Source organism: Gossypium hirsutum, chromosome D07, assembly GCF_007990345.1.
Source record: "Gossypium hirsutum isolate 1008001.06 chromosome D07, Gossypium_hirsutum_v2.1, whole genome shotgun sequence".
NCBI lineage: Eukaryota > Viridiplantae > Streptophyta > Magnoliopsida > Malvales > Malvaceae > Gossypium > Gossypium hirsutum.
In genome coordinates, this window is record NC_053443.1 from 22,901,173 (window position 1) to 22,922,893 (window position 21,721).

A 21,721-nucleotide genomic window follows, 5' to 3' on the forward strand; every position below is an offset into this window, starting at 1 on the left:
AATTAAGCCACATATATCAAAGGGGGGGGGGTTAGTTTTACCATAAAAAGTCAATTTATTCGAATAATTTAATTTCTAACAATAAAATTAAATAAATATTTAATTAAATTCCCATTTGTTCCTCACTCTTGAATTCTACAAATTTGCACGCAAATCACACCAAAGCTTTAGAGAAAGTCACAGTCAGTGGCATGTGCAAAATAATGTAGGAACAATGATTTGGTTTACTTTAATTTGAGATGATAAGTCACGGCGTCGAATTTGTTAATTAGCAGCACATGATTCAAAGTTAAAAAAGGCGGAGAAAATAAAGCAAAAGTTTCAATTTCTTTAAGGATGTCATGTTGGCACTATCGGTGTCTTCCCTCCACCAGTTTTGGTTTTCCTTCCCCCATCTTTTCATTGTCTAACACACTTTTGACATTTGGATGCATGCATATATATTTAGTTTGACTCTGCAAATGAGTTGGTATTTGACAAATTTCACTTTAGCTCCACTTTCATGAACTACAAATGAAAATTTTCCGAGGAAGATTCCATGTTGACATCACACTATACAAACAGAAAATATTTAAATTAAGATATTTATTGATTCATATTTTGGTTGTCTAACACACTTTTGACATTTGGATGCATGCATATATATTTAGTTTGACTCTGCAAATGAGTTGGTATTTGACAAATTTCACTTTAGCTCCACTTTCATGAACTACAAATGAAAATTTTCCGAGGAAGATTCCATGTTGACATCACACTATACAAACAGAAAATATTTAAATTAAGATATTTATTGATTCATATTATCCACACCAAAAAAAATAAAATCGATGCTAAGAAATAGATGCATAAATACAATTTATATTTAAAACTCTAGTTGGGGTGGGACTTTCATTTTCCAAACAGTGTCCCACTCTCATCTAAAACCTCCACCACATCCTTGACGTATTACAGGTTTTCCCTCAGCTAGTGCATAGGCACTAGATTCATCCCGTTCTTCTTCTCCATTATTGAGTGGTCCTTGGATAAGGCGTCTAGTTGCATCTTCCCCAGGATTTGATCAACTCACCGTTTCTAACCACCCATCTCTGCCCTTGTTTTAATAGCCCAGAGCCTATCGCTTTCTTTTTATATTGTGCCACCCTAATTTCACCCTGAAAGCAGTATGTTTAGACTTAGAGTCTTTGATCCCCAAGTCTACCACCGTGCTTTTCTGTTTTGGCCGTCTTCCAATTAACGAGGTGTAGTTTCGAGTTATACGCCTTGTATTGTAGGCGAAAGCAAGTTAGCTTTCTAACCACTAAGTTCAGTTCTCACTTTTGTCCACAATCAAACTGTAGTTTGGCTTTGTTACCCTCTTTGTGTCAATGGGAAACTAAACCCTCAAACTCTCAATGCAAAGGGCGTTGCAAATAGTATAATAATACATCACAATGTTTACTTTTCTTTGGGATTAAGACAAAGGCATATATGTTTGGTTTCATGAAGGTGAATTTTATGTTTGTTCTTTTGTTAGCTATGAATTGCCTAGTGCATTAGTTTTAATTCATCAAAGAACTGAACTCATCATAAATATGTTTCTCCATTTGATCTTGCATGTAGTCTAGTCCCCAACTCCTGAGGATGTATTTTGTTATATTTGAGGAAGGTTTCCCAATACTGATTCAGCATTTCTGATCTGGCACGGGGAATTGTGGATTTGAACAGAGGTGGCATGTCTAGCTGTTTATGCTGGGACATATATTAGATTCATTGCTTCATTCCCATTCGAGTTTGGTTCTTGGGACATATTTGGAGTTTAAAAAGTTGCATAAATTCACAAGAAATGCGTGGAATAGTGGCTTCATATAGAGGTAAGAAAGGATGATAGAGATTGTCTAATTAGCCGTAACTATTTAAGATTTTCATAGGATTCGTTATTTTTGTTCACCCTCAAATACCCTCTACAGTGTAACAGGCTGCTGACCAAGACCAATAGTGCGGCTTTTTTTAATAAATAATTCAAAAATTAAAAATTAAAAACTGAAATGGCATGCCCATTAGATTATTTATCAAAATATTATTATTTTTCTGGTGCTACCTGTCAAATTGGCGGCACCAGACTAAAATATAATAATTTAAAGTATTTAGGGACCTGATATGAAATTTATCATTTTGAGTGACTATGAAGAAAAAGTGAAAGGGTGTCGCTGTGTGGTGGCACCAAACTTTAATATTTACTTTGGGTAAAATATGTTTACTTTAATATTAAAATAAAGGATTTTTATGAATAAAAATCATAGGTTAATAGCTTATTTAACTACAAAAATAGGTTGAGGGCTTATTTAAATACAATGTAGTGAGTTGAAAGGGAATAAAAAGAAAATAATAAATAAGGAGGGTTTAAAAGGCAATTAGTCACATTTAAAGTTTGGTGCCGCCGCATTTTTTCACTTTTCTTTTCAGCAGCCACTCAAAAGGGTAAATTTTCATATCAAGTCCCTGAATACTTTAGATCATTGCATTTCAGTCCAGTGACACCAATTTGACCGGCGGTACCAAAAAAAAAACTATACCATTTTGGTAAATAATCTTATGGGCATATCTTATTAATTTTATTTTTATATTATTTAGGTGAAAAAGCCCCAATAGTGCTTAACTACAGCTTTTTTTTCAGCTTTGGTTATTTATTCATCTTTGTTTAGACACCAGTACATTTATGTTTGTAGAACAACTTTAGTTGTCTATTTTGCTCTGCAAGTGGTCCCAAAGTGGTGTGCTAGTTTCTCCAATTTCACATGCCGAAGGCTGGTTCTGTTTTCTAATGAATTGGTTTTTGTGCAAAAGAGTTTTTCAATGCCTTTGAATGCTAGCACTGCCGATGGGATTTCTTTTTTATTTTTTGGCCTCATGCGGAGCAGATCTAGCTGCCCCAAATAATTTGATATCTACAGTGGGCATATACTCTTTGTTCAACATGTAAAACAATGGTACACAATGGGTGCCCCACTTGTAGTAGACAGGAGCATGGTGATATTTAGAAGTGTTCAAATGGTTAGTTTGGTTAATATTCCAACCAAATTACCCAAAATATTAAAATCTTTAACTATTAACTGAATCAAATTTTTTCAAATACATTAACCGTATCGAAATATTTCGATTAATTCGGTCAATTTTGCAGTTATATAGCCTAGAAGTTAGGGGGGAATGACAAGAAACTCATTTGGGAAGGCACCCCGAGCAGTGTAAGAGGTTGCCATGAATCATGATAGCCTCATCATGCAACGTAACTTCGGTGGGACAGGAAAGAGTCGAAGCTACGAGTATGGAGATGGATACGGAAAGAACAACAAACCCAGGAGGAGGTGCATGCATACCCAATCTCTGTAGTTAAAATGCCCAGCTGGATCCCTGCTTCACATCCCCATAATACTTGTTATATATTCTTGTAATATTTAAAGTAGCTTGCAGTTAACATTAAGGATTCTTGAACTCTATCGACATTGGAGGCTTAAATCTTTTTATAACTAGACAATAAGCTTAATCTCTGTAGAACTATTGAGACGTGGAATCTAAATCTAGTTGAAGAAGCTCAAAAGATGACAGTATAAACTAGTTGACTTAATTCCTACCATTTCAATGTCTACTTTTGTTCTTTTCAGAACGAAGATGAAGCTCAAAAGGCCTACCAAGACTCACTTTCATATACCTAACCTGAGTGAGAAGTGACATCGAAATTGACCACAGTTGAGGACTCCTTCTGATCTATTTCCTTGGCCTCCCACGTTTCAACGTGCAATTCAAAAGCCTATCCATTTGAGGAACTTTAACATCACTAAGCAGCCGACGTGTGAGCTGTCTGTGGCCTATGGTGCAACCGGAAATCCTTCCTCTTTTATCTGTAAAATTGTAATTGGACAGCAATTTGATCACTTGATTTCCAATATTTATAGTTTAAAAATATTAGCTAGTTTTACTGTATTTGCAGCAAAATGAAAGAATCAAATCAATCCCAGAGATGCGGAATCAGCATACGTAATTGACTCAGTATCTTAAAACAGACAGTAACTTCCAACTTAAACACACTTTAACAACAGTGAATGAGAAGAAACTCGTGTCTTTACTTCAAATTTCAAAAAACCAACAAAAAAACATCTTGATAAACAATTGAAATGATTGTGAACCTCTAACTAAGTGGCATTCTGTAAAGTGCCATAAAGAATAGAGAATCGCATCAAAGGGAGGAGAAGAAAGAATAGACCATTGTGCATTCTGCTGAATAGAAGGTATGTGCAACTACTTAACTAGCAACTATAAAAACCAGCATTCTCTAAAGATGTTCATCACTATTAAAAGTGTTTTGGGTTAGCATTTTCATAGCCCAGTAATCTCATCAAGATGTCGATCCATGATCTGAGAGAGTGTCTCCAGAAATGCAGCTTCACTTGTGCCAGGAAGCACGGAATCCTGTGCCTCTTGGACCATTTGCTCAATTGGAGATTCCTCCTTCAAATTCTCCCTGCACATTATACTTCCAATCGCATGGGAAGTGAACCCTCTCTCCGCACCCTTTTTGAGGAGCATGGTGGAGATGCGGAGAGTGCGTGCGCACTCTGGTGGCATATCCCATCCAAGGAATTTCAAAAGGGAAATATCTTCTTCAGCATCCAATGATTTTATATATTCAAGTGTCTCAGGTGAGTAGGATTGACGAGCTTGAGGCCAATACAGCCAGTCAAATGTGCAATCTTCAAACTATGGAAACAGAAAACTTGATTAGTGTTTAAGCTTCAAGACACAGCAAAGACGATATGAGAAAAATACAGAAAACACCCAAAACAGAGAAAAAAAAGACAGAATTTGAGCTTTTGAATGAATGAAACAAAAATGACAGTTTAATGATACACTCATAAACTCTATACAAGATGGAAACCCCCCCCCCCCAGAAAATACAGAATTTGAGCTTTTCATAGCCCAGTAATCTCATCAAGATGTCGATCCATGATCTGAGAGAGTGTCTCCAGAAATGCAGCTTCACTTGTGCCAGGAAGCACGGAATCCTGTGCCTCTTGGACCATTTGCTCAATTGGAGATTCCTCCTTCAAATTCTCCCTGCACATTATACTTCCAATCGCATGGGAGTGAACCCTCTCTCCACACCCTTTTTGAGGAGCATGGTGGAGATGCGGAGAGTGCGTGCGCACTCTGGTGGCATATCCCATCCAAGGAATTTCAAAAGGGAAATATCTTCTTCAGCATCCAATGATTTTATATATTCAAGTGTCTCAGGTGAGTAGGATTGACGAGCTTGAGGCCAATACAGCCAGTCAAATGTGCAATCTTCAAACTATGGAAACAGAAAACTTGATTAGTGTTTAAGCTTCAAGACACAGCAAAGACGATATGAGAAAAATACAGAAAACACCCAAAAACAGAGAGAAAAAAAGACAGAATTTGAGCTTTTGAATGAATGAAACAAAAATGACAGTTTAATGATACACTCATAAACTCTATACAAGATGGAAACCCCCCCCCAGAAAATACAGAATTTGAGCTTTTCATAGCCCAGTAATCTCATCAAGATGTCGATCCATGATCTGAGAGAGTGTCTCCAGAAATGCAGCTTCACTTGTGCCAGGAAGCACGGAATCCTGTGCCTCTTGGACCATTTGCTCAATTGGAGATTCCTCCTTCAAATTCTCCCTGCACATTATACTTCCAATCGCATGGGGAGTGAACCCTCTCTCCGCACCCTTTTTGAGGAGCATGGTGGAGATGCGGAGAGTGCGTGCGCACTCTGGTGGCATATCCCATCCAAGGAATTTCAAAAGGGAAATATCTTCTTCAGCATCCAATGATTTTATATATTCAAGTGTCTCAGGTGAGTAGGATTGACGAGCTTGAGGCCAATACAGCCAGTCAAATGTGCAATCTTCAAACTATGGAAACAGAAAACTTGATTAGTGTTTAAGCTTCAAGACACAGCAAAGACGATATGAGAAAAATACAGAAAACACCCAAAAACAGAGAAAAAAAAGACAGAATTTGAGCTTTTGAATGAATGAAACAAAAATGACAAAGTTTAATGATACACTCATAAACTCTATACAAGATGGAAACCCCCCCCCCCCAGAAAATACAGAATTTGAGCTTTTGAATGAATGAAACAAAAATGACAAAGTTTAATGATACACTCATAAACTCTATACAAGATGGAAATCCCCCCCCCTCCCAGAAAATTTGGGCACAGAATCAGACTGGGAGCATCACTGAGCTTGCTAGATAGTCTAAAATTAGCCCATCAGTGAACCATAATAATTTTAGTAGTATATTGGAGCCTCTTGACTCAGTAAGATCTAATCCAAGTTCAATAACCTTCTAATCATGAATCTATTTCAAGTTAAATCCACAGTTGAATTCAAACTATCCTCGGTACTGTGTTTAACATTTACAATCTAAAGGATGAACCTAGAAACAAAAATAACAAGAACAGAGTTGAGGGTTAAGTAGTAAAAAACGGAAAACAAGGATTGTAGTAAATTACAAATTATCAGTGAGCAAACTTACGCTTTCAGGTAAGCAATAGCCATGGTCAATTGGAACCAGCACTGTTTGCCCATCTTCATCTTTGCTCAATAAAATATTTCCAGCGTGCCTATCAGCATTAGCCAATCTTATATCTAACACAGAGATTTTATGTACTTGCTCAACTGGAAAAGACCCAGGATCCATATCCTCACAACTTCCATTGTTTTCCACAAACATCTGCAATGATCCAATCTTGACAATTGCTAAATCATCTGGATTGTTGAAGCCAGTATGCAAACACTTGACCAGAGCAGTAGGAAGAACCCCAGCAAAACCCTTCTCCTCACATCCTTTAGGATGATCCAAGATATAAGCAGCTACTTCCCTGAATGCTCCTTCTCCAACTCGTGTACCCTTTTTCAGCCCTTCACCATCTGGTGACACTGGTAATTTTCGAGGATTATTAACAGCTAAAGGCTCCTCGTCAATCGGCTTAAAAACAGAAACAAACTTTTGGCCTAATGAATCTTGCATGAAATAGACTCCTCCAGTACCCTCCACAGACCTGATTGGAGAATTTCCTTTGTACAATCCATCAAATGTGCAGTTAATCATATCAACAATGATCGAAGGTAATTCAAACTTGGGATTAACAATAACAGGCTCTAATACAAAATCCCTATCAGGAGGCTTTCTTGGTTCAACCTCCCTGTCAACTTCATATCTTCTACAAGAATTCTCTTCATCACCAAGATCATATTCTAGCTTGCGTTTCAATTCTGGTGCCACAATAGACAACTCGAAATTCTTAGCAACAGGCTTAACCCTAACTTTGGCAGATTTCCGAACCAATAAATGCAATACAGCACTGTTGTGCGTACATAGATCATCAATAAGCCTCTGATCCTCTAATCGCTCCCCATCACAAACAACTTCGTGGTCATCAAAATCAGAAAAACCTTTCTCCCTCTTAGCAATCTGCTCCTTCACATAACCAACATCACGCCCTCGTTCAACATGAAAGGTAAATTCTTTCCCAGCTGTAGTCTTAACATGAATGACCTGGAGATCAGAAAGCCTAAGAACCAAGTGTAGAACATTTCCATCGTTCACTCCATAGTCACGAACAAGTGAATTGCTCCGCGCCAGCTCCCGGCCTCCACAAACCAACTTCTGATTCTTCACAACAAAACCTTTAAAGGTTTGAATGCGTAGCTTCAAGCATTCAATAGAATCCGATTCCAGAATCCGCATTGGAATCATTGATTCGGAAAGGGCCAGATAAATCCAAATTGATTCGTTTTCACAAAGACCCAATTCAGGATTCATGTGATCAGGAGGGATCAAAGGTTCATTTCGAACCGGGACAACAGCAAGACCAGCCGAAGACATGGTTGACTGTGAAAATTTGAAGAACAAAGATTTTCCAACACTCTAAAATTGAATGCTAAAAAGTCTTAAAGTATCTGTACAGATCCACATTAATTTCCCCCACATCTTTTTTTTTTTACAATATAAACAGTACTATACAAAGAATAAAAGAAAAAAAAATCCAATCCTACAAAAAATTGAAACCCTAGGAATCAAAAGCGAATCCCAGGCTCAATTCATCTTGGTTTGCAAGATTAAAGATTAGAGATTGAATGTACGAAAAGTATAATAATGACATAAAAAGAAGAGATTTCTTACCAGAAAGGAGCGAAGAGAAGGGAAGATGCTTACGTCCAATTTAGGAAATTAGTTTAGGTGTGAGAGAGAGAAAATGGAATTGCAGAAGAGGAAGACGCGTGTAGCCGTCGTCGTTTTATAGGTAACGCGTAAAAACTTGTACTACTATTGACTTTTCTCAGTTTTGACCAACTGGCTTTATACACGTATAAATTTCTTCTCAAGCATTACTTTAGGTACATGGCAATTCGGTTTTTGGTATTTCTCTTTTTTAGGCTCTGCTTAATTAAAACCAAAATCTTGGACTAATTTCAAAATTTTAAGTGAATTCCTTTTTTTCAACTTATTCAAAATCTTTTGTATTTGATTCACTTAGTTTAACTCAAAAATCTTTTAAAAGGCGGAATTAAATTATATAGTTTTATAGTAGTAAAAATGTAATTTTTTATATTTTTATAATTTTTAGAGGATTAAATTTAATTTTATCATTTCTAATTTAAAATTTGATAAATTATAAAAGACCTAAATAAAAAACTTTCTATTTTAGGAGGACCGAAACCCCTGCCAACCCCTAAACCTGCCTCTAGTTTAGCTATAAAATACTTTAATTTATATTTTATATTTCTACCAAAAAAAATAATGTTGATATATTAAACAAAATTAGTGATACATATTTATATAAATATATGTAATTTTTTTAAACATTATTTTTTATCCATGAAATTCTAATCAGCTAAAAAAATGTAAAAGTATTTATGTAAATAAAATATTAAAATAATGCACTTTTAAAGTATTTCGATTTCAAATTTCTTTAAAAAATTTTGGTGTTTTAGATTTTCGAAATTCATGACTGTATCACCTTTAAAATTGATATTTGCGTGTTTTTTTAAATAAAACATATAGTGGAGAATGTTAAAAAGGCTGTATCATTTGCTTTTGTTTGGGTAAAAAAAGCAAAAAATTCCAAGGAAAGACGGATATGCGTTCTACCAATTAGTTAATTAAGAAGTCGGAAGTTGACATTTGAAAATTGAATGAAACGAAATTTCCAAGGGGTTTCGCAGCCCTATAATCACTCATGGATGATGTGGTAAGCCAATCGTCTAGATGGATTCTTGTTCAACTTCTTTTTTAAATAAAATCTGTGGAGTCTGAACACAAAGAAGAGATCCAACTACTAGACTTTCTCACCGCCATTCTTCATTCACCCACTTTCTGGATTTCTAACTCTTTTGTTAAATTTCAATATTCAATTAAGAAATAGAATTCGATTTGTTTCGGTTCGGTTCCGAGTAATTACAATTTTTGAATTTATATTTTATAAGTCGTTTGAATATCTCAATTCGAGTTTAAATGAAACATTTAAAGAAAATTAGGGGTATATTCGATTAGTTCAAATCATATTTCAATTTGATTTTGATTTGATAATCTAAATTGAAATAACTAATTTTTTTTAACATAAAAAAAAGTTTTATAACTATACCAAATGGCCCCCGATATAAACTAAAATCTAACTCAAGTATCTAGTCTAAAAAATTTACGATAAAATACACCATAGGTCACCTAATTACGGGTTATTTTTTTTCTTTTTGGTCACCCAATTATGAATTTTTTAAAATTGGTTATCCAACTATGAATTTGTTTCTTTTTTTACCACTCAACTATGAATTTTTTAAAATTAGTCGTCTAACTAATCGCGATTGTTTTTTTGACCAATTTCGTTAATTGCACTAACGAGAGGATGATGTAGTAATTAAAAAAAGTTAGCCCTCAACCTTTACATATTATACCAATTTAGTTATAATTTTAAAAAATTAACCCTCAAAATTTACAAATGGACCCAATTTGATCCTAATTGGAAAAAATTTAAAATATATATATAAAATACATAGATATTTTCAAAAAAATATAATAATGAACTTAAATTTATAATAATAATAATAATAATAATAAACCTTCCCATCCCCTCTCCCAATGACCCTTGTTTCTTTGTTAGCAAAACCAATAACTAAAATAGTTGAAACATGTACAACAAAAATGGAATCCCTCAACTCAACCGTATGATTTCAGACTTTCACAGTAAAAAGCAGCTTTGATGGGCATCATTATCCACATATCTTTTCTCCTAACATTCAAAATGAACTTCCAAGTTAAAATCACGGTGCACGATAAGGCAATCGGAATCATCAGGCAGATTTCGTAATTAAGGCTAAGACTTAGTTTGGATAGATAGTGTATTTATCTCTGGTGAAGTTAAAAACAACGATAATAGTGAGATTAATTACTGTAGCGGTGAATTAGATATTGTAGCAGTGATATTAGAAACAACAGTAAAATATGTGTTTAGATTCAAACGCAACTGTAACGGTTTGGTGAGAGTAGAAAATGACTATTAATGACATCAAATTAGAAAATATATATAATAGAAGTTTTTAAAATTATTTTACTTTTACAAAATTATTAAAAATATGTTAATTTATAAATTCATTTAATAAAATATTAAAATGTATCGTATGATATTTTATTATAAATATTTTAATTAATTATATAATTAATTTTTATAAAAATATACTTAAAATAGTACTTAATATCATGAAAATACAAACAATATTATTATAATGAAGCATTGTTTTTAAATTTAATAAAACTAACATTTTAAATATAAAAGAGATTGGGATAAAAGATAAAATGAGATATATTTTTACCAAAAGTATATAAATTATATATATATATATAAAAGCACATGACAAAGACAAAAGGGTAAAAGCATACCTGCGTTGAACTCACTGCCAATTTTCTCACCAGTGAAAAATTTCATTTCTACTGGTGTTGTATAGCATTCAACACACTGATGTTGTGCATTCCAAACAGCTTCCATTGTAACTGCCTGTTTTCAGTGAAATCGGAACAATGGTTTCAAGACCTCAAATATAAGGTCGAAAAATTTATTTTAATATTATTTTATGATCTACAGCATGATAGTATTATACTATAAAAATTTCGTTAAGAAATTTTAATGTTTACATGTTCAATTTGATGAAAATGACTAAATCGCGTTAAATGCAAAAGTTGTGTTCTATTAGCTAAATGTATTAAATAGTTATAAAGCTTTAAAGTGGAGGTCCTTATGTGGAAATTAGACCATTAAATGAGTTAGTGGATGTGCATGGCTTGGTAATTATGAAAATTTTAAAATTATGTAAGGGTAAATTTGTAATTTAGTAATAAAAGCTAAATTAAATAAACTAAAACAAAATGGCCACCTTCTTGTTTCATTTTCCAACTGAAAGAAAGAGCCAAGGAAGCTCAAAATTTCAGCAAAATAAATCCCTTGCATGTAAGTGAAATTTTGTCCCGTTTTTAATGATTTTTATGTTTTTAGGATCGTTGTAGTTTAACCTAGCTAACCCGAGGACTAATTTGAAAAATGGTTGAATGTCTAGGGTTTTACCATGAGTATATTTTAGTTGCTTGGGAAGTTTAATGGAAGAAAATGAATCTTTTTTGTGAGATAAACAACTTTTGTTAAGTGATTTTTGATGAAATTGTCAATTAGGGGTTAAATTGAGAAATGTGATAATTGTGTGGTAAATGTGTGAAACTGTGAAATGTATGGGTTGCTATAAGCATGTATAGAATTTGGCTAGCTTAGGTATGGATAAAATTGCATGAATTTCATTTTACGAGCCTAGGGACTAAATTGTAAAGAATTCAAAAGTATATGGGCAAAATGGTAATTTTTTCAAAACATGTCTTTTGGATTGAATTGAATAGAATGAGGTTTGAATTAGTTAAACTTTATTATATAGATCAAAAAAGCAACGTACGAAATTAGATCGAGGAAAAGATAAAGTGTTGGAGTAATCGATTGTTTTTCTTCGTACGAGTTCGAGGTAAGTTCGTGTACTTAATTAGCATTAAATTATATGTGATTTAAATGCTTGTGTGTTATAATATTTGTATTATGGCTCTATGAAAATCTTCGACGAAGTTTCGACAACTTAAGGATCTCGATTGAGCCTTAGGAATAAATAGGATACAAATAACATGCCATTAGGGGTTACTGTGTTTTGGGTGTTGGCCTTGTACGTCCTACTAGTGGCTGAGTTTCCGACATGTGTTGCGGTTACTTTATAGCTTGTGTGAGCAGCACCATGTAACTACGTCTTGACTGAGAACTTGTGTGAGTAGACCCAGTTATGGCTCGAGAGAGAGTATTGATATGAGATATGAGATAGTAGTGGTTTCGACCACGTGTTGGCACATAGTGTGCGAGATACTCGTGTGTCTGATATTATTCTAAGTGGTTCAACAGGCACAGTTCAGTTATGAGGCTATATGAGTTTGATACGAACTAGTACAGGTATTTACATGAATTACTTGGAAATGGTATTTATATGACAAATGAATTCGTGGCTAACTTGGTTGATGGATACGTGTTAGGCTTTTGGGGCCAAATTGAATTGTGCTATACCTTAATTTTCTTGCCTAAATTGTGGTTACATGGTAAGTTATATTTTTAGTTATACGAACTTACTATAGTGTTTCGGAAGTTCATTCGGATTGGAAGTTGTTGGAGATCTCATCACACTATCAATCGTCTATTTTGGTACTTTTGGTTATATATTTTGGGTTTAATGGCATGTATAGGTCATTTTGGCTAATGGTAACTTATATGTTTTGTTGTGTTTTAGCCATTAGAATTGGCTTATATTGTGGATCTATTTTATCATGTAAATATGTAAATGGCCTTATTATATGTGGTGTATGGTTGTCATGTGAATGTCTAATTTGTGAATTGGTGTTTTGGGGTACCAAATATTTGAGCTTGATAAGTGTCATTCATGTTAAGTTTTGGTACAAATATGCATATATGTGTTTGACCATTTAGGTAGGTTTTGGAGACATAGTTGGCATGTTTTTAAATGGACAATTGAGGTGCCTATGTGCATTATAGTTGTATGTGATGTTATTGCATGTTTTAAACTTGATTTTGGTTGGTTTTGAATGCCTATTTATGTCATGGTTATATGCAAGTTGTAGTGTTTAGGTTGATACCTATTTGGGTGAGAAATATGGCTTGAAAAATGACTTATTTTTGTTCACATGGCTGAGACACACGCCAAAATAAGTAACTTTTAATGAAAGTAAGTTAGTAGCCTCACACGGCCTAGCACACGGGCGTGTGGCTTGACCATGTAACACAAATCAGTATAACCTCCAATTTTCACACGGCCTAGCACATGGGCATGTGGCTTGGCAGTGTCTTACAAGTCAGTATGCTCACCATTTTTCACATGGCCTAGCACACGAGTGTGTAGCTTGGCCATGTGACCCAAATCAGTAATCTTACTAGATTGGACACGGGCAAGGACACGGGCGTGTGTCCCCTGCACCTTTGAAAATTTTCCATATTTTTTGAAAAATTCTTTGAGTACTCGGTTTAGTCCCGACTTAATTTTAATATTTATTTTGGGAATCGAGGGCCCGTATTAAGGACTATATGATTAACTGTGATTGGTTTTTTATTTGAATGTGAGACGAAAATAAAATGACTATTTTTTTGATTGTAAGTTCGGTAATGCTCCGTAACCCTGTTCTGACATCGGATACAGGTTAGAAGTGTTACATCCACCGGTATGATTACATTGAAATAACACTTAATCGCACCACACCGGAGGAAAACGGGCATCCAAAGGAGCTCTAAATCAGATCAGAAGTATTCAAGACACTTCAAAATATCTAAGAAGAGTAATGGTGGCTACAAGTTGTTGGTTACGTGAGAAAGGGGATGCTTCGCGGATAGGTGACTTAAGAAAGGCAAGCGGTTGGTCTGAGACGATTGGATAGAAAGGCATACAGGACCTTTTTCGAAATGCTGACTTTATTAATCACATCGGTGCAAATCTGGGATTGAATGCGAGAGGAAGGAAACTAGTTGATATTGGAGTGAGGGTGAAAGTAGATCCAAATTGGGAAATGGTTAAGGAGGATCATTCGGTGGAGGTTGGGGAGGAAAAGAAATGACCTCACAATACATTATTTTTTAAGTTTCTGATGAGTTGGATTCAGGGAAGGCTTCTGCTGGACAAAATATAGTTCACATTTCTGAGATAACGACTAGTTTTGTTCGGCAGAGCAGCCAGACGCGATGAAACTTTTAAGTTGGAATGTTTGGGGGTTGGGGTACCCCTGGGCTATTCGTCACCTTCGGTATGTGTTGAGAGAAATTAATCTTGAGATGACTTTCTTCATGGAAACAAAGTTGAAGAGTTTGAGGATGGAGAAAGTTTGAAAGAGTTGGGGTTTTTGTGATAGCCCGAAATAGGGCCTAATCGGAATAGTGGTTTCGTAACCACAAATCTGAAGTGAAATATTTTAATTTTATAAAATTTTATTAGTTACTGATTGATTGAAATATTGTGTGAAAATATGGATAGGAAATTTTAATGATTTAGTGTCTAATTGAATTTTTAGGACTAAATTAAAAAAAATGCAAAGTGTGTCTAATTAGTGATTAAATGACTTAATTGAATTATTGCATGAAATTGGAAGTGTTTATGTGGCAATTAGACCATAAATTAGTGATATGGACACAAAAGTGTAATTCTAGAAAAAATATCTAAGTAATGGGTCAAGGGCATTTTTGTCCAAATTGAGTAAAAGACAAAATAAAGAGAAAATAAGTGTCCATCTTCTTAAAAATCAGATGGTTGCTGTCAAAAAAAATTCATGTCACCATAGCTAGGGTTCTTGATTTTCTAAGCTCAATTGTAAGTGATTTTTTGCCCCGTTTTTAATTATTTTCGTATTTTTATGCTTATTGAAGCTTGAATTTCATGTTTCTACCATTTAATTTAAATGAATTTAAAGTTTAAAAATTGACCCATTCATGATATAATTGTAAATTGATTAGTGATGTTAGATAATGAATGTTTGAAGTGTTAATTTCAAGTTTTACTAGATGAATTTCAATGAAAATGTTGAAAAAGGGCTAAATTGTGAAAGATGGTAAAGTGTGCATAAAGTTGTGATTTTGTGAAATTGAGGGCTGTTATGAGTATGAAATATGATTTAGTGAAGTTTGAAATTTAGGAATTTAGTGAATTTTATTTTTACGAGTTTAGGGACAAAAGTGGAATTTTTGAAAAGTTATGGGGAAAAATGTAAATTTACCAAATTATTGTGTATGAATTGCATTTGAATGAAATGTTGATAAAATGTATTAAATTGTGTTAATATAGATCAAGAAAAAAGAAATAGTGGAAGTGATCGGGGAAAAGAGAAAGTTATCGACTAAATTACAAAAATAGTCGTTTTGCATCCGAGGTAAGTTATGTGTAAATAATAGTTATATTTTTATAAATTGTGAATTATATTTGATATGTGAATCAATATTGAATGTGAAAGGAAAATTATTCATGAATTATTCAAGTGAAAAAGTGTTTAAAATAAAGTGTTAAGTGTAAATTCCCGGTTGAACTTAGGAATAGACGTGGATACAAGTGACATATCACTAGAGACCAGTGTTACAGTGAGTTCCGGGTGCTGGGTGATCTAGCATGTGTTGCGAACACCTGACAGCTTATGTGAGCAGACCCGTGAACATTTCCAGTGTTATTGATCAGTGGTAGCTTCGGCTACATTTCAGTGGTAGCTACGGCTACATATCAGTGGTAGCTTCGGCTACATATCAGTGTGGCACTTATGTGCTAGATTCTCTACGTATCCGTGTATATTCCGAGTGTTCAACGGGATTAATAATGAGTTAAAGTGAATATGAAATGAAGTGTGTATGCATGTACAATTGAAAGAATGAGCATGTGTGATAAATGTTAAGTGTGAAAAAGTATATGAAAGTGAATTGGTAAGATTGTGCATGTGTAAGTGATTGAAATTGCTAAGAAATGCTTTGATTAGTTATATGTTAAAAGTGTTAATTATTAAATGAGTACCTATTATTTACATGTAACTTACTAAGCTATTTGTAGCTTACACATTTTCTCATTTCCTTTGTTTTATAGTGATTTGAGCTTGTTCGAATTGGGGATCGTCGGAGCTCGTATCACACTATCATAACCATCTCGGTATTATGTGTTTTCAAAATGTTTAAACTATGGCATGTATAGAGTCTTAATCATTTTGAGTATGTCCATATAATATGACTAAGATTAGTTATTGAAATGGTTGATAAAGATTATGTTTTGATATTATGTATGTGTAAATGGTAGCTAATACAAAGAAGCAGTTTCTTTGACAACAGTAGTGACGTGAATGTGAAAAATCACCATAAATAGTAGAAATGGAATTAGGGAGTGAATTATATATAGAATTAAAGCTTATCAAGTATATTTTTACATGAAAGAAACGGTGTAGGCAAAGGAATTTTATATTTTGAGATATTTGAATTTTAGTGAGACATGGTCAGAATGGTTTTTGAAGTCCCCTATTCTGACTTTAGAAAATCATTATAAATTGTACAGAAATAATTATAGGTCATAATTTATATGTCTAGATTCCTTAATGAGTTTATTTTCAAAAGAAATAAATGGTAACCATATATGAATTCTGTACAATGAGATAATTGATTTTTAGTGCCAAGAGGTCAGAACTGTCAAGTAGTGAAACATGGGAGACTTTAATGAATAAACTGTATTATTTGGCTAAACCAAAAATTCTAAAAATTTTATGGTAAGAAGTTATATGAGTCTAGTTTCAAGGAAAATTTACGGATTTAAATTTTGAGTTTCTTAACTCGAGATATAATTAAATTAGTGACAGTCACGTAGGTGGACATTTTTATTGTGAACAGTGAATTTAATTTTGAAAGCAATTTTTTTTATGCTCCAAATTGGTAAGTTAAATTGAATAACATCTCGTACTCGATTCCGGCGACGGTCTTGGGTAAGGGGTGTTACAATTTTACGAATGAAATTGAGGTGAGTAGTAATGGTACAAAGGGTGGTTTATCATTCACTGGTTTCTATGGAAATTCGGTGGGAACCTTACGGTATCAATCGTGGGCACTACTTCAGAGACTCGTAGATGAAGGAAACAATACATGGCTAGTCGTGGGAGATTTCAATAAAATAGTGTATTCCCATGAGAAATAATACGGTAGAATAAGATATGAGAGGGTTATGGAAGCTTTTAGATCTGTTCTTGATGATTGTGAACTCCTAGACTTGGGACATGAAGGCCAATGGTTTACATGAAAGTGTGGTAGATTGCCTTAAAATAATATCTAGGAAAGGCTTGATAGAATGGTGGTACGATCGGAGTGGTGGAACTTATTTTTGAATTCTAGACTGAAGCATTATGTACACTCAGTGTTTGATCATTGTCTGTTATTACTTAATACAAGTTGTCCGACTGAAATGCATGAGAACGGGCAACGAAACTTTAAATTTGAGACAACTTGGATACTTAATGAATCATGCGAAGAGGAGGTCAATCGCTTATGGGCAGATTCAGTAGGTACTGTGCCTAATCGGATTAAGTCGATTGGATGAGGGTTAATAAGGTGGGTAAAGGATATAAGGTGACTTTCGAGGATGACCACAAGTAGATTACAGCACTGATTAGAAAAGCTGAGTAGCAAGCCTTTGAATGACGATGTATTGGAAGAATTAGTCATTACTAAGATAAAGTTGAATTTAGAAATTGATAAGGGTGAAAGATATTAGGAACAACGAGCAAGGGCTAATTGGTTGAGAAATGAGGACCAAAATATAATTTATTTTCACAAGTTTGCTTCGCAGCAAAAATGAATGAATGTTATTAAACGACTTAAAAACGAGGATGGTCAAATTTTGGTGGGAGACGAAGGGATTTAATAGATTGCTTATTGGTATTTTTGGAGCTATTCACATCATAAGGTGGAGGGGATATGAAGAGACTTCTTTTGGGTATTCCGATTCATGTTACTGAAGGCATGAATGAGATTTTGCGATCGAGGTTCACAGAGAAGGGGATTGAGATGATAATTCATAGTATGCATCCTACAAAGGCATCGGGCAACGATTGTATGCCTGCTCTTTTTAGTAGAAATTTTGGCATATGATTGGTAGAGATGTTAGTAAGTATTGTCTTGATATATTGAATGGTGATGGGTCCCTAATAGATATCAATCATACTAATATAATGTTTCTTCCAAAGCAAACTAGTCCTTCCAGTATGACTCATTTTCGACCAATCAGTCTAGGTAATGTGTTGTTCAAAATAATTTTAAAGCCAATTGTTAATAGATTGTAAATGATTATGTCGCATTGTATTAATAAGGTGTAGAGTGCTTTCGTGCTAGGAAGGTTAATTACGGATAATATGGTGTGTCTTTTGAAATATTGTATTCTTTTAAGAAAAAAAAAAGGGTGGTCGAAAGGGCTATTTTGCGTTGAAGTTGGATATGATCAAGACGTATGATAGAGTCAAGTGACTTTTGGTAGAGGAGCAAATGCTAAAAATAAGATTCATGGTTGTATGGGTAAAATTGGTAATGATATGTGTAAAGTATGTTAAGTATTCAGTGGTTGTAAATTGTGTAGCAAGAAGAGAAATTTCCCCCTCTAGAGAACTTCAACAAGGTGATCCCTTGAGGCATTTTCTATTTTTGTTTTGCAGCGAGGGGCTATCATCTTTATTGCAATTGGCCTATCAAAAGGTTTTGGTGGAGGGAGTGGAGGCGATCGATCAAGGCTTATAGTATTGCATTTGTTCTTTGCAAATGATAGTTTGATTTTCGAGGATGCATCTTTAGTGGGGGAAAAATGTGAAAAATGTTTTGGCAGAATATGAGAGATGTTCTGTGACTCAAGTAGTGACCACTTTCCAAGAAAGGGAAGCGATGGAGTATGCTATTGTGGTAGCCGAAACAACGGATTCCCCAACTACATTACAATACCTCGCTCCTTATACAACAGTTGCTTTGGCTGAATATTTTATGTATTGTGAACGACACACCTTAATATTTATGATGATATTTCCAAGCAAGCACAGGCTTATCACCAAATGTCTCTTCTATTACGAAGATTGTCGGGCTGTGAAGTTTATCCATGAGATTTTTTTTATTTACACTCGTGTCTTTTAGAAATAGCCCCTAAATCAAGTTCTCAGTTAGGTGAAGGAAGTATAACTGCTTTACCAATAGTTGAACCCAGTTGGGAGACGTTTCGACGTATATTCCTACTAAAGTGATTTTCATTACAGATGGACAAATATTCTTATTCGCCGATCTATTCAATCTTGGAATCAGACCTACTATTAATGTGGGGATTTTCATTTCTAGAGTAGGATCCGCGACTCAAATTAAAGCTTTGGAATAAGTTGCTAGTAAATCAAAATTGGAATTGGCCCAATTCGCCAAATTAGAAGCATTTGCACAATTTTCTTCTGATATCGATAAAGCTACTCAAAATCAATTGACACGAGGTCAATGATTACACGAGTTGCTTAAACAATCCCAATCAGATCCTCTTATGGTGGCAGAACAAATAAGTGCTATTTATACCGGAACGAATGGTTATCTTGATTCATTATAAATTGAACAAGTAAGGAAATTTCTCATTGAGTTACATACTTACTTAAAAATGAATAAACCTCAGTTCCAAGAAATCATATATTCTACCAAGACATTCACTGAAGAAGTAGAAACGCTTTTGAAAGACATTATTTAGGAATAAATGGAACATTTTCTACTTCAAGAACAATTATAAATAGAAAATTCTAACTTAATGGAATAGATAAATTGATTCTAAATTGCGTCCAATAGGATTTGAACCTATACCAAAGGTTTAAATTACTTCTGTCCTATCCATTAGACAATGGATGCTTTTCATTACGAGTTTTTGATATTTTGACTTTTTTTCTCTTGTTCGATTTTTTCTTTTCTCTTGGTTGGAAAAACTAAAGAACATGTGAAAATTTGTTCTTTTTTCTTTTCTCTTAGCATCATTGAATTGAATTAATAAATATTCAAATAGATAGAATTCAAATATCGGACGGGTGGCAGGAATTGGACACATCGTTAGCTTGGAAGGCTAGGGAAAGGAAAAAGGGTAGTTGATTAACTTTTAAAAATCCCTTATTTATTTTAGCTCAAACGTTAGTGAAAGAAATCAATACCTGATAGAAATGGGGCTAGGAGTGAGAAGTTCTATGAATCCTGAGAAGTATTTGGGGCTACCGATGGTGGTGAGTCGAAATAAAAAATTGACTTTCCAAAGTATTAAGGATCGAATTCAATGGAAGATTAATGGGTGGTGTAATTGGTGGTTATCGTAAGGAGGTAAAACAATTTTTATTAAATCTATATTGCAGGCGATTCTCACATATGTTATGTCATGTTTTTTATTGCCAAACTCCTTTTGCAAGAAGATAGAAACGTTATTATGCCGTTATTGGTGGCAGAAATCACAGTCACAACAAGGAATTTATCGGTGTTCGTAAGAAAGATTGTGCGCTTTGGAGGAGGTTGGGGGATTGGGTTTTCGAATACTGCACTTCTGGCTAAGCAATGGTGACTATTAGTTTGTAATCCTGCCTCATTGGTGGCACGAGTACTAAAAGCAAAATATGGCAGTGGCGATTTTTTAAGAGAGGAGTCAGTCAACCTTCGGCAATCTAGAGAAGCATTTGGGCAACAAAGGGGCTTCTGTTGTTGGGGAGTAGCTAACAAGTCGATGATGGAAAGTCAATACTTGTGTGCGAGGCAGCTTGACTGCTTGGTGATAGACCTTACCCAATTAATTCACCACGTGTTTACGATGTTAATATGATTGCTAATCTAATTGGCGAGCAAGATTGGGCATGGAAAGAGAATTTAGTGGTTACCACTTTTACTTACCAAGAAGCAAAGAGAATATTGAGCATTCCATTAGTATAGCATGCGCACTCGGACAAATTGCAATGGTGCCCTGAGAATTCTGGAGAGTACATGGTGCGTAAAAGGTATCGACTTTTGCTGAGAGGGTTCCCCAAAGTTGAGGATGACTTGTATAGAGACATAGGTTTGGAGACACGATCTTTATACAGACAATTGTGGCAAGCAAAAGTGCCAAACAAGATGAAAATTACAATCTGGTGATTTATACATAACTATTTACCTACAAAGTCTAATTTGTATTAGAATATTAGTGATTGATGCAATATGTTTACGATGTGGAGAAGAGTTCAAAACTGGCTCTTATGCTTGTCGCAGTTGCCCCTATGCCCTGCAAGTTTGGCAACAACTAGGTATAACTTGGGAACTAAACCAGATAGGGGAATCGTTGCGTTAATGGGTTAAGCAATTATTTACAAGGCGTAATCACCAACAATTACTCGTTATTGTTACCATTTGGGCTTTATGGCTATCGAGAAACAAGTTATTGCATGAAGGAAAACAACAAACCAACAATGACTTATGTATCTTCATTTTGGGCTATGTTAGGGAATTGGAAGCATTGGAGGGGATGAGACGGTGGTGTGGCGGCCTCTTCCAAATCCGTGGGTTAGAGTTAATTTCAATTATAGATTTCACAGAGATTTGGAGGCGTTAAGTTCAGGTATAATA

General features: G+C 34.6%; 1 protein-coding gene, 2 long non-coding RNA genes and 1 pseudogene across 6 annotated transcripts; 2 read left to right on the forward strand and 2 right to left on the reverse strand.

The window, feature by feature from the left end:
- The first annotated feature begins 859 nt into the window (after nucleotides 1–859).
- On the forward strand, nucleotides 860–4,918 carry LOC107954489 (uncharacterized). 2 transcript variants are annotated; one of them, XR_001699570.2, is made up of 3 exons: nucleotides 860–1,485; nucleotides 1,600–1,850; nucleotides 3,158–4,918. It is a non-coding gene; the product is annotated as an uncharacterized lncRNA (long non-coding RNA). The 2 variants fall into 2 exon arrangements; XR_001699571.2 differs by having other exon boundaries at nucleotides 861–1,485; nucleotides 1,605–1,850.
- LOC121219096 (uncharacterized) lies at nucleotides 3,058–8,533 on the reverse strand. Of its 2 annotated transcripts, XR_005915800.1 has the most exons (3): nucleotides 8,194–8,349; nucleotides 3,691–3,875; nucleotides 3,058–3,387 (listed from the first exon to the last, which is right to left on the reverse strand). It is a non-coding gene; the product is annotated as an uncharacterized lncRNA (long non-coding RNA). The 2 variants fall into 2 exon arrangements; XR_005915801.1 differs by having other exon boundaries at nucleotides 3,058–3,875; nucleotides 8,194–8,533.
- LOC107954488 (phosphatidylinositol 4-kinase gamma 4) lies at nucleotides 4,078–8,195 on the reverse strand. 2 transcript variants are annotated; one of them, XM_041096736.1, is made up of 2 exons: nucleotides 6,544–8,195; nucleotides 4,078–5,915 (listed from the first exon to the last, which is right to left on the reverse strand). In XM_041096736.1, exons 1-2 carry the CDS (start codon nucleotides 7,894–7,896, stop codon nucleotides 5,535–5,537), a joined length of 1,734 nt encoding a protein of 577 aa, XP_040952670.1. In that variant the 5' UTR covers nucleotides 7,897–8,195; the 3' UTR covers nucleotides 4,078–5,534. The 2 variants fall into 2 exon arrangements, with proteins under 2 accessions (XP_040952670.1, XP_040952671.1); XM_041096737.1 differs by having other exon boundaries at nucleotides 4,078–4,731; nucleotides 6,544–8,187.
- Nucleotides 8,534–18,061: 9,528 nt separating the features above from the next.
- Nucleotides 18,062–19,883, forward strand: LOC121219151 (ATP synthase subunit alpha, chloroplastic-like; annotated as a pseudogene).
- The last annotated feature ends 1,838 nt before the right edge of the window (nucleotides 19,884–21,721 follow it).

What these genes read in the sequence shown, in the direction of transcription:
- LOC107954488 (XM_041096736.1), bottom strand. Translation starts at nt 7,896, where the DNA reads ATGTCTTCGGCTGGTCTTGCTGTTGTCCCGGTTCGAAATGAACCTTTG. An exon ending in GCTATTGCTTACCTGAAAGC is followed by an intron (nt 5,916 to 6,543) that starts GTAAGTTTGCTC and finishes CTGTTTCCATAG; the next exon opens with TTTGAAGATTGCACATTTGA.